Raw genomic sequence first — 12,833 nt, 5'->3', positions numbered from 1 at the left:
CTCCTTCTCATTTTAGAAATTCACCACACAAACATAACCAAAGAGAAATGTAGGAATAAAATCTTTGATACTTATAGGTATTCCTATATAGTGAGCTTACAGGAACATTGGTTTCAAAAAGGAATCAATTGGCGTACATGTGATGAATGTCGAAACTCCATGCACATACGCGAAATGTAGCCAATAATCAGGAGGATAATCTAGGCAAAGGTGGTAGGTCGCACCGTAAAACAAACCTTAGTGGAAAGGATTAGTAGGTAGTTCCAGATTCTATAAAATTAAACTTGATATGAGAAGTGCTAGTAGGAAGTGGATGTTCCTCGAGGCTACCTGTCTCTTGAAGTGTACATGGTATGTATGAGTGAGTGTATCGATATTAATACAATGCATGAGATAGATTATGCTTCGATACCCTTTATCTTATCTGTTGATACGCGAGTGCTAGAATCTAATAGAAATTTTAGTAGTTCTAGAATCTAGCAGATACACCTTCTCAAAATTAGATAATGTAACCATCAAAGTACGGAAATAAAATTAGTTAATGTGACCATCAATCCGATTTTTAAAACCCTTATTAGGGTTCTAATTACATTTTGGTTTATATATAATATATATAATAAATTTAATTGATAATGGAAAGTGTATATTTCTTCTACATGACAAGCCTTACATTACATTGATTCAACCTCCACTATAGCCCATTAATTAAATCACATTAAAAGATTTTCATTCGGACCAATTTATGAACGACTAGTCCATCCCATCCATATTAAAAAAATAAAAAACATTTCCAGAAAGTGTAACACAACTGCGTAACACACAAGCACCAGCACCAGCACCAGCAGCGTTATAAAACCGATGAACAAAAAAAGCACACCACCTTGAAAGAAAAAGCATAAACCCATTCAAACCCCAACGAGACTTTTTGTTGACGAAACCCGAATCCCTCACCACCGTTCTTCTCAGTTGCAGCACCAACAATGGCGGACAGTGTCAACAATGTCGCTCAAGCCATTTCCACCGCCCTCAACTGGTCTTCCACTCCCCACGCTCGTCAAGCCGCTCTCTCTTTTCTCGATTCCGTAATTTCCTCTTTCCGAACTCATTTTCAGGGTTTATCAATTGCTTTTTGCGTAATTCAATCAACGTTTGTTTTTACTGATTACTTGAAGCTTTTTACCCTAGTGACTGTTAAACACATACCTAATTGCTGTATTATGTATTCATCATGACTGTAACCGTTGTTGACTGCTCATTGTTCATTCACATTCACATTGGTACTACTAGAAGATACACCTTCTCAAATTTTCAAGCTGATTGTTGTTATGTAGTATGTGTACTGTAACAATTGTCAAATGATCTATAATTTTTGCAGAATTAAAATTTAAGCTATAAGTTTTTTTTCTTCCTTTTTCTGTTGATGATAATGACCTAATTGACCTAATTTGTGCAGTTTAATCACTTGCTATCAATCAATCAATCATACTGTTCCTATACTATAGTATTTGATGTTATGTGATATGGTTTTAACTGCTACTAGTAATTGTTGTAGTTTTACTACTATTGCTACTTTACAGTGATGGTTGATTAATATTTGAATATCGGCTGAAGACTAATCTATTTAAAATTTCTGCAGTTGAAAGCGAGTGGTGATATACGGACATTAGCAAACACGTTGTTCCTTTTGGTGAAAAAGAATTGGTCGTCTGAAATCCGATTGCATGCTTTTAAGATGTTACAGGTTCGTGTTTTTATGTTGTTACTACTTCCTTTTCTATGAGATTTATCTTGTTTTTTGTTTTGTTTTGTTTTGACTATATTGGTGTTTTTAGCTATTTATCTTTGTGTCTTATGTGAGGATATATTTGTATACAGCATTTGGTGCGGTTGAGGTGGGAGGAGTTAAGCCCCGAAGAGCACAAGAACTTTGCGAAGCTCTCTGTTGATTTAATGTATGAGATTACAGATCCTTGTGAAGATTGGGCGCTTAAAAGTCAGACAGCTGCTCTTGTTGCTGAGGTTTTCATCACGATGATGTTTACTTTATTTACATAGCTTCTTACTCTGTCACAATTGCAATTTTGCTTGGTATAAACTGTATTTGGTTTGTGGTACTTTCACAGATAGTTAGAAGAGAGGGTATTGATCTATGGCAGGAAATGCTTCCGTCTTTGGTTACTCTATCCAACAAGGGTCCAATACAAGTAAATTTCAAGTTTCCTCCTCTTGTGTCATTTTAATGCTTGGTTTGTCCTATTTCTATACACTTTTTTTAATGATTATAAATTACATACAGGCTGAGTTGGTTTCAATGATGCTGCGGTGGCTTCCTGAGGACATTACAGTTCACAATGAAGACTTAGAAGGTTTGTAGTGTCTTGAGCTTTATCACAAAGGTTTTAGTAAATGGGTCTGGTATATACAAATTGAGAAAGAATCAAACTTGCTTCAACTCTGTTAGGCAATTGAGAAATACAAATTTTCTAGTTGTAATTTTGGGCATCCAATATTTATAAACAAAGCAAGGGCATGGAGCATATTAGTATGGCTTGTTTATTACATATTTCTCTGAAATGTTTTCTTCTGATACCATGAGTATGTAAGTGAATAGAGAGGAAAAATAGAATACGTAGAGTGAAGAAGAGGTTACTGGATGGTATGGGATGTGCTAACTTGGTGATTATCGGGATCCCTGTCCACATATTATACTAATGAAATAGGTTTTGTACCATAGTACCTAAATTTGTGATTTGGATCGTATCGCATAATTTCACAATTATTTCAGCCCCAACCATCCAGATTTTATACAAAATTGCGGCCAGCCAGGATCAAGTAGGGTTGCCACTCAAGATTGAAATTCCCGTAAAGCGGTGATCTTGAGCAAGCATTGATTCTGGATCTGCCCTACCGTTTACCTAAAAAAAGGGTATCTGATTTAAAAAACCTGCGATTGAAGGATTGAAGGTTGGTCTCTGCTGCGCTGAAGTTGCTTGCCTTTGGTTGTCTTGCTCGTTCATCTGCTGTGCACAGCCTGCCATGGATGCTGCTTGCTAGCCTCCCTCCTCCTCCCCTGTTGCCGTTGGACACGTGAACTTTAGACTCCACTGCCGGAATCCACATATGGCCACTTATTGTGTTTTCTTTTGCTGTGGTTTGTTTAAATTTTAACTAAATCTGGGATTAGGGTTTTTATGGGCCTGTGGTTTGAGGCCTATGATTTGAGCCCGTTTAAGTTTTCGCTTTCGACTAGCGGGAGAAGAGTTAAACTCGTTTGGACCAGAAAAATAGACTATGTGAGATGAAGTAACAAAAGGAAGGGGTAAAGTTAATAAAAATAAGTTTCATACAAGGTGATCTGTGTTTCGAATTTAATTAAACGCTTGTATGATTTAATTTTGTTTTCTTATTTATGGAAAATGTTACTTTATATTGATATAACACTCACACGCATACACATGCGCGTGCGGCGCGTTTTTTGAATTTATAGGATTCAGCATTAATGTAATGATATATATAACACTCACACGCATGCATACGCGCGTGCGGGTGCGTTTTTTTTTTTTTTTTGAATTTATAGGATTTAGCATTAATGTAATGATACAATTTTGACTGCCCTTCCCGATCCTAAATAAAATATTGATTTTGATTAACTTGGCTGTGCTAGTAAGTTACAAAACATGAATTCCGAAGTCGACACTCATAACATGCACTAGCAGAATATTACTGTTTGCACTTGTAAATCATGAATGTGTATTTAATATCAAATAAATTCTATGTATGTGAAATGTTGTGTCCTTACTTGTAAAATTGGTTTTCAGGGGACCGCCGGAGGCTACTTTTGCGCGGGCTAACTCAATCATTGCCTGAAATTTTGCCACTATTATACACTGTATGTATCAGCCGCAAACCTCATTACAAGTTCTTTGCCGCTACTATCGTTAATGTTGTGATGCTTGGTGCAGTTGCTAGAAAGACATTTTGTAGCTGCACTAAATGAAGCAAATAGAAAACAGACCGACATTGCCAAACTGCATGCTGCTGCAGTAACAGCTACTTTAAATGCAGTAATTGCATATGCTGAGTGGGCTCCATTGACTGATCTTTCTAAGTCTGGTATCATTAATGGGTAGGTATCTTACCTTGTTTATCATCTAGCTCAAGATTAGTATATACTCACGCTGGTTTTCTGTTTCTGCTCACCTTGTTTTTCTCTCGACTCCCAACAGTTGCGGTTTCCTACTATCTGCTCCAGACTTCCGTCTTCATGCTTCTGATTTTTTCAAACTTGTTTCTTCGAGGTATGCATTATAGAGCTCTAATGATTGATATATTCAGTGATGATTTTATTTTTCTTTTTTGTTGATGAATAACATCTCTGAAATGTTATTGTAGGAAGAGATCTGTTGATGCATCTGCTTCTGAAATTGACCAAGTTATGAGGGACATCTTTCAATTATTGATGAATATATCTAGGGAGTTTTTGTATAAATCTGGTACTGATCCTGGCTCTATTGATGAGGGTGAATATGAATTTGCTGAATCCGTATGTGAAAGTATGGTGTCACTGGGTTCCTTTAACTTGCAAAGTATTGCTGGAGATAGTGCCATACTTTCCCTCTACCTAGAACAGGTAATTAATGTATAGTATAATAATAGTAATACTAAGTATGTAATATTGTGCAGCTTGGGTTAGAAAAGTTTGACTTAAGATGCCATTTATTAATTGTGGTTTTGGTTTCTCTTTGGCAATTTTGTTATAGTTTTCCTTTTAATCTCAATATGATTTATTAATCTTTTTGGCTTCGGTGCTGGTTGAGCTCCATCGGATAGATAATTGCAGGTGATAGAATACCTTAGTTACTCAACAGATCTAGCAAAAAATTTTACATAACTTGTTCGTCAAATGACAAGCTGATTTTCTTTTGTTCAACTCATCTTGCTATTGTATGCTTCGATGAAAAATTTCGCCGTTACAGTTTACTTCAGTTTTACACGATCATGTGTAAATCTTACATTTCGCTAAACCATTACTTTTTTTTTTCTTTCCAGATGCTGGGCTTTTTCAAGAATTTCAAGTTTGCAATTCATTTTCAATCCATGCAGTTCTGGCTGGTATGTTGCAGTTGTACCGAAGTACTGTCTGGTGGTGTTTTTTTTTTTTTTGCATCATAATGTCATATCTTCCATTTCTTGCTTCAAATGTTTACTTGCAGGCGTTAATGAGGGATTTACTGTCAAAGCCCAAAACTTCTCACTCAGCTGCTGACAGTTCGGCTGTTAGTGGCTCAGGTTCTGAGAATGCAAAGAAGAAGACTCTAAGCCTTGTGAATGATGATTTTTGTGGTGCAATGTTGGACACTTCTTTCCCTCGCATGCTCAAAAAAGAGAAAATTCTTCCTGGAACTGCACTTTCCTTAGGGGCATTGGAGTTGTGGAGTGATGAATTTGAGGATAAGGCAAAATTTGGCCAGTATCGTTCTAGGCTGGTATGAACTGACATATATAAAGTTACACATTATTGTCATCGTGTAAACTATTATTCCCTTTTTATTACAGAAATAATTTCTGTAATGGGACATCTTTTAGGAAGGTTTTGGAGGGCTAGGATAGATCTTTATATATATATATATATTTAAGATTTAAAAATAAAATAAAAGAATACCATATTATATGATCATATAACAGTTCAATATAAGAGACTGTTTGTGTAATTCACCATTTGAGTGTATAGAATGAAAGTTAATATGCAAACACTCTCCCTACTCTCTTTATAGAAGTAAAAGGATAGGAGCCTGCTGTATGTTATAACTATAGCTGCATAGAGCTATGAAATAACAACAAAACTTATTTCGTTTCTGTTTTATTTTAAATTTGAATTAACCTTTTTGAAATTTTTTTTTACTGATGAGTGGTTTCTAAAAACAGTTGGAGCTGATTAAATTTGTTGCTTCGTACAAACCCCTGATAGCAGCTGCTAAAGCTTCTGAAAGAGTTGATACAATAATCAAGAGTTTCTTGGTTTCACCCGCGCCAAATCAGGTTTCAATTCCTTTTATTTTATTTTACAATTTGATTTTAGTCTCTAAAAATGTCAGCTTCACCATCACTTCCTGCCCATGTGTTGATTGTTGCGGCATCTGCTTTTCTCATTGTAGGACTTAGCTGTGGTGGAAAGCATGCAGTTGGCTTTAGAGAATGTTGTAAATGCTGTTTTTGACAGATCCAGTGATATTGCCGAGGCGAATGCTGAAGTTCAGTTTGCTTTATGTCGAACATTTGAAGGTTATTTTAATTAATTTTCCATATTTTGCTGTTTTGGAGCTTTTCTAGCTGGACCTTTGTAATAATTCTGGTTGTTGTGTCTTGAAGGTTTGCTCCAACAATTTATTTCCTTGAAATGGACGGAGCCTGCACTTGTGGAAGTACTTGTTCACTATTTGGATGCAATGGGCCTCTTTTTGAAGTATTTCCCGGATGCAGCTGGCAGTGTTATCAATAAGCTATTTGAACTTCTAACATCCCTTCCCTTTGAAATTAAGGTTCCCTAAACAACCCTTTTTCATTCTTACTTTCAACTATTGAGAAATTATTTAGCAAGTAAAAGTTATATATTATTTTTGTAGGATACATCAACATCAAGTGCTCGGCATGCAAGGTTGCAGATCTGTACGTCATTTATTCGGATAGCAAAAGCTGCTGACAAAAGTATCTTGCCTCACATGAAGGTGCATTTATTAAAACATCCATCACTGAACAATCACAATTAGCTGGTTATATTCACAGAATTTTATACTGGATGAGACAGTTTGTTTAGCTATATAACTAACCTTGATCTAGTAATGGATTAAATATTATTTAAGCCAGTTTTGAAAGTGTCCCGCTTAGAATGTAATTTGGGAGAAGATTGCGTATATTTACCTTTAACTTGTATGTAGGGCATTGCTGATACCATTGCTTGTTTGCAAAGGGAAGGTCGTTTGCTTCAGGGAGAGCATAATCTTATAGGCGAAGCTTTTCTTGTTATGGCTTCTTCTGCTGGGTAACTATCAAAGAGAACAGATGATTTTGTTGATAATTTGTTTTTGTTATATACTATGTTAACTATTTTATTAAACCTTATATCACTTGTTATCTCTTAATTTGACACAGGATTCAACAGCAGCAAGAAGTTTTAAAGTGGCTACTAGAACCTTTGAGCCAGAAGTGGACACAACAGGAGTGGCAGGATAGATATTTGTCTAGTCCACATGGTTTGGTTCAGTTGTGCTCAGAAGCACCAGTTATGTGGTCAATTTTTCACACAGTTACATTCTTTGAGAGGGCGCTTAAGAGAAGTGGGATGAAGAAAGCTCAAGGGAATTTAGAAAACAGCTCAACATCAGATTCGACTCCTTTGAATCCAATGGCCTCTCATGTATCATGGATGCTAAATCCTCTCTTGAAAGTATGCATACTTCCCTGATGAGGCTGTGCACATGTGTTTTCTCTAGTATTTTAAATCGAAATGGTTGCTTTGTTTTCAATCTCGTACTTTAACAACATACTCCCTCAATTCCATATTATAAGCAAAATTTAGCTTTTTAGATTCATTGAATAAATGATGTATCTAGTCTATATATAGTCTAAATACATCATTTTTTGAATGAATCTAAAAAGTTAAATTTGCTTATAAAAGAGAATGGAGGGTGTAGTTCTTTCCGTGAACCAACTATCCTAGAAGCTTAAGTTATTTGGTGAAGACATGTGATTTTTTTTAATCTTATATGTATAACATGTCCCCTTGCTCAAGGGCCCTTTGGGCATGAAGAGCTCACTCCTATATGTTGAAATTGAACTTTTTATTAAAATAATGGGGGTAGCTACACTTGAATTCTAGACAACTTGATCACAGAGGCTTTTATACAAAGGCATTAATCATTTCAAAAATTTAAACTGCTACGTGAAGACACTAGAATGGTTTTATATTTTATTTTTTATAGTTATTAATAATTTAGTATGTTTTTAATTTCCAGCTACTTCGAGGCTTACATTCTCTTTGGTCTCCATCTATAAGTCAAACTTTACCTGTAGAGATCAAATCTGCTATGGCCATGAGTGATGTTGAGAGGTTCAGTCTTCTTGGAGAAGAGAACCCTAAATTGCAAAAGAACCCTAAGGATGTACATGGTGAACCAAATGAATCGGATATACGAAATTGGTTTAAAGGCATCAGAGACAGTGGGTAAGCATGCATATCCCATTTTTATTTCTTATCTACATCTTATAATCTCTTCCTCAATTTTTTTGGCACCAAATATCAATAAAGACCAAATAAAATTCCTAGTTAAAAATAAAAATATTCTGCATCTATGACATCTTTATTGTACATTATTTATGTCTTAGTACATTACTAAATGCTTGGTGTATATGAATAGGTATAATGTGTTGGGCTTGTCAACAACCATTGGGGATTCATTTTTCAAAAATTTGGATGTACACTCCGTTGTTATTGCCTTGATGGAGAATATACAGTCAATGGAGTTCAGGCATTTGAGGCAGCTTGTTCATTCCATTTTGATTCCTTTGGTTAAACACTGTCCTGTGGATATGAGGGAGATTTGGCTTGAAAAGCTTCTGCATCCATTATTTGTTCATGCTCAACAAGCTCTTAGCCATTCCTGGTCTGGCCTTCTGCAAGATGGTAGAGCAAAGGTTCCTGATATTCATGGCATTCTTAGTGGATCAGACCTGAAAGTAGAAGTGATGGAGGAAACACTTTTGAGGGATCTCACCCGTGAAATGTGTTCACTTCTCTCTGCGATTGCTTCTCCTCCTCTGAATACAGGAATCCCTTCTTTGGAACAGTCTGGGCATATTATTCGTTTCGACATGTCTTCTGTGAAAAGCTTGGATGCAGTTGCATCATGCTCTTTGGTTGGGTACGCATTTTACTTGTTATGAAACATGCTTCATGTGTAGTTGTTCTTTCCCATTTCTAACTTCAGTTTGGAAGCTTTTTTTCTTCTCATTATGTCTTTAAATGTGACAGTTTCCTTCTAAAGCATGAAGCTCTTGCCCTTCCGATATTAAGAATGTGTTTAGAAGTTTTTACATGGACGGATGGTGAAGCTGTGACAAAGATTTCTTCTTTTTGCTCTGCGACAGTAGTTCTTTCGATTGTAACAAACCATACTGAACTCATAGAATTTGTTTCTAGAGATCTTTTTACATCGGTTATTCAAAGTCTATCCCTAGAATCAAATGCGATAATCAGTTCTGATCTGATTGCCATTTGCCGAGAGATATTTGTTTATCTCTGTGATAGACACCCAGCCCCCAGGCAGGTTAGTTGTTTTCTGTGATTTGGTTAGTTTTTTCTTTGTGCATTTAAGTTTTGGAATACACTTGCAAAAAATCCTAGACCATGGATAGGTTTTGTGTTCATATTACTAATACCCGTTCACTTTTTTTTTTTTAGGTTTTGCAGTCTCTCCCCCTTATTACTCCTCGTGATTTACACGCCTTTGAGGAATCTTTATCGAAAACGTCAAGTCCAAAGGAACAAAAGCAGCACATGAAAAGTTTGCTTCTGATGGCAACTGGCAACAAATTAAAAGCACTCGCAGCACAGAAAAGTGTAAACATCATTACAAATGTTTCAAGTAAGCAATGACTTTTCGGTAGTAGTTTCCATATGCTGCTATGCTTCTCAGCTGTTTTTCGAACATATCGATTTTTTGTAGTAATATTGTTAAAAATCTAACATTTTCTGCTTCCTCCGTGCAGTGAGACAACGCAGCCCAGCCAATGCTCCCGAGTCCAATAATGTTAATGATGGGGATGTTGTCGGTTTGGCAGCCATTATCTGATTTTATTTTAAGCTCATGGAAGGTTTTGTGTACAGGAGTGAGCTCATATTGAGAAGATTTAGCATATTATTTACCAACATGGTGCAAGGTCTTTTCCCTTGCAGCCTTAACAAATGAGAAATCGGGTGGGAGTACAAATATTTGCATGTTCTTCCTCTGCTCTTAGCAGCATGTGAATTAGTTATATACAGAATGCAAATACTCATTTTTTTAATGTTATTGTATAAGCTCCATTAAGCTTAGTAGAACCACAGTTGGCAATGGTTCAAACCTTTGTAACTTAATTTAATATTTTTTAGGATATAGTTCGGCTGTGATTACGAGTCCTTTCAATTAAGTTCAGAGGAAATGGTTAGATACCCATAAGTATTCTTGATTGGAATTACAGAGAATTGGGTAAATACTTTTTGTTTGGTGTTATTGATTGGATACACTTTCTTGCATTTTTTGTTTTATTTATAAGATTTTAGTTTATATAAGACCATCCACACCTTACAATTCCATTTTACAAATCGATTTTGTAGGAATTTGACTTAAATTATGAGATGATGTTAGGGTATGATCTAATCCTACTTTTTAGGAATTAACTGAACTCAACTTAAATTCTAACATGATGTTAGAATAAGATCTAATACTAAGATTTTATTCTTTTACAAAAAAGAATTAATTAAATAATAGAATAAAAATACTGAATTATTTTTATTGAATGTGTTATTTTTGTAATTGTTGACTTGCCTATTTTGTTGTCCATATTCAGAGTTTTAGAGCATTCACATGCATGCCAATGCCAATCAATTTGGTGGTATAAATAACTCCATGTTAGAAATGGAATGATTAGTTAAGAATTGAGGGGAATTGTTGGCTTGGAATTGGTAAAAAAAAGAAGCATGAATATGAGATAGTGTTTGAAGATGTAAATTTGAAAAGTCTCATATTATAGAGATACTATACTTTAGTAATGCTTATACAAGGTAGGTTTGTTTCTTGGAGTATGTCCCAAAAAGTTCGTAATTTTATAAAAAGTGACAAGTGCATTTATTACAAAATTCGAAAATAGCATTTGTGCTATCGTATGTTTTTATGTAGACGACTTATATTTTGATCAAATATTCAGGTTGTAAATGACGTGAAATTATTATTGTGCAACATTTTGATATGAAAGACTTGGGAGGAGCGAAAATGATTCTTGGGATCACAATCACGAGATTTAAGAAGGGAATATCTTTGGATCAGTCTCACTATGTTTTCACACCATACGATTCTAGTGTTAAACTATTTAAGAACACTGATGATAATGCTAGACAAACTGAGTATGAGAGCATCACTGACAGTCTTAGGTAATATGTCATAGGATTGTTGTGCAGGTCTATTAATAGATCGAATAATGAACATTAACAAACCATTGAGAGAGTGATGTGATACCTTAAAAAGATCATGAATTTTAGTTTACATTATTAGATATTTTCTTATGTACTTTAAGGATACAACAAAGCATATTAGAACACATTGTCAAATGAATCCAAAGAAACTAATGGCTATACATTCAATATAGCTGGAGGAGACGTATCTTAGAAATTAAAGAAACAAACTATCTTGACTCAGTCTACAATTGAGTAAAAAATGATAACATTAACAACTGTTAGTGAAGAAGTAAATTGGTTAAGATGTTTGTTAGCTAAATTCCTTTGTGAGAAAAACCTATGTTAGATGTGTTGATCCATTGTGATAATATCACGACTATTTCAAAAATTAAGAACATTTATTATAAGGAAATTTCTTAACAAACCTCCTAACCTTCTTGGCCACCCCTGGCAAAATTTCCAGAATGCCCCTATATTTCGGAAATGCATCTCCGAAATCACTTTTTTCTGAAAAAAAGGGTGATTTCGGAAGTGCACTTCCGAAAACACGAAAAAAAGGTGTTTTCGGAGATGCATTTCCGAAAACACTCCCTTTTTTGAGTTTTCGGAGATGCATTTACGAAAAATCCCCTTTTTGGTAAAGGGGTGTGTTCGGAGATGCATATCCGAAATATTCCAAGACCAAATTGGTCTTGGAATGTTTCGGATATACATTTCCGAAAGAATTCAATAATTATTAAAAAATTAAAATCAACGTGAATCAATACAATTAATAGGTATAAAATCAAGGTGAATCAATAAAATGAAGGTGAATCAATAAAATCAAGGTGAATCAAAATTTCCTAAACAATTTTAAAGTTAAAAATTATTTTACTAACTTATATAAATCAAAAACATTTTAATTTCATAATTAAATTTTGATTATTTAGAATTAAATATAAAATTTATTCTTTAAATAAAATTAAGACAAAATCTTTTTTTAATTTTTTTAAACTAAATAAAAATTTATAATTCAATTTTAATTATGAATCAGAATAGAAATATATGAATATATAATAATAATTATTATAAGTGAAATATATAAATATAAAATAATTATTATATAAATATATGATAATATAATAATTATTATAAATTAAAACAGTATTTTTTAAATTTTTTTAATTAATATATAAATATATAAATATATTTATAATTAATATATAATAATTATTATATAAATATATAAAAATATAATAATTATTATAATTATTATATAAATATATAAATATATAAATTAAAACACTCATTTTTTTAATTTTTTTTGTAAATATATAATAATTATTATAAATATATAAATAAAAAATTATAACTCATTTTGTAAGTGAAATTATTTTAATTTTTTTAATTAAAATTATTTTAAATTTTAAAATATGAATCATAATAGAAATATATAATTATTATTATTCATGACTCATAAATTATATCAAAATATATAATTATTATTATTCATTACTCATAAATTATATCAAATTTATGATATATGAATTAATTAATATCATAAAATTAATTTTTGGGATTTTTTTAGATTTTTTTTTGTTGTTTCGGAGATGCATCTCCGAATTTGTCAAAATCCCAATTTTTG

General features: G+C 33.5%; 1 protein-coding gene across 1 annotated transcript; it reads left to right on the top strand.

The window, feature by feature from the left end:
* The first annotated feature begins 760 nt into the window (after window positions 1–760).
* LOC131610632 (protein HASTY 1-like) lies at window positions 761–10,356 on the top strand. The gene is made up of 22 exons (XM_058882630.1): window positions 761–1,082; window positions 1,637–1,741; window positions 1,876–2,019; window positions 2,124–2,204; window positions 2,297–2,366; window positions 3,819–3,889; window positions 3,963–4,126; window positions 4,227–4,298; window positions 4,393–4,630; window positions 5,050–5,112; window positions 5,214–5,486; window positions 5,926–6,039; window positions 6,156–6,282; window positions 6,370–6,539; window positions 6,624–6,725; window positions 6,936–7,039; window positions 7,150–7,444; window positions 8,013–8,221; window positions 8,415–8,918; window positions 9,029–9,323; window positions 9,458–9,641; window positions 9,766–10,356. The coding sequence occupies exons 1-22, from the start codon at window positions 981–983 to the stop codon at window positions 9,846–9,848; spliced, it is 3,570 nt and encodes a 1,189-aa protein (XP_058738613.1). The 5' UTR covers window positions 761–980; the 3' UTR covers window positions 9,849–10,356.
* Window positions 10,357–12,833: the final 2,477 nt, after the last annotated feature.

This window comes from Vicia villosa, linkage group LG6, assembly GCF_029867415.1.
Source record: "Vicia villosa cultivar HV-30 ecotype Madison, WI linkage group LG6, Vvil1.0, whole genome shotgun sequence".
NCBI lineage: Eukaryota > Viridiplantae > Streptophyta > Magnoliopsida > Fabales > Fabaceae > Vicia > Vicia villosa.
This window is presented reverse-complemented; position numbering and strand designations above follow the sequence as displayed.

Bases quoted from the DNA above. Each gene is read 5' to 3' on its own strand.
- LOC131610632 (XM_058882630.1), top strand. From the start codon at position 981: ATGGCGGACAGTGTCAACAATGTCGCTCAAGCCATTTCCACCGCCCTC. The intron at 2,205-2,296 runs GTAAATTTCAAG...AATTACATACAG, and splicing joins CCAACAAGGGTCCAATACAA to GCTGAGTTGGTTTCAATGAT. The intron at 9,642-9,765 runs GTAAGCAATGAC...TCCTCCGTGCAG, and splicing joins CATCATTACAAATGTTTCAA to TGAGACAACGCAGCCCAGCC.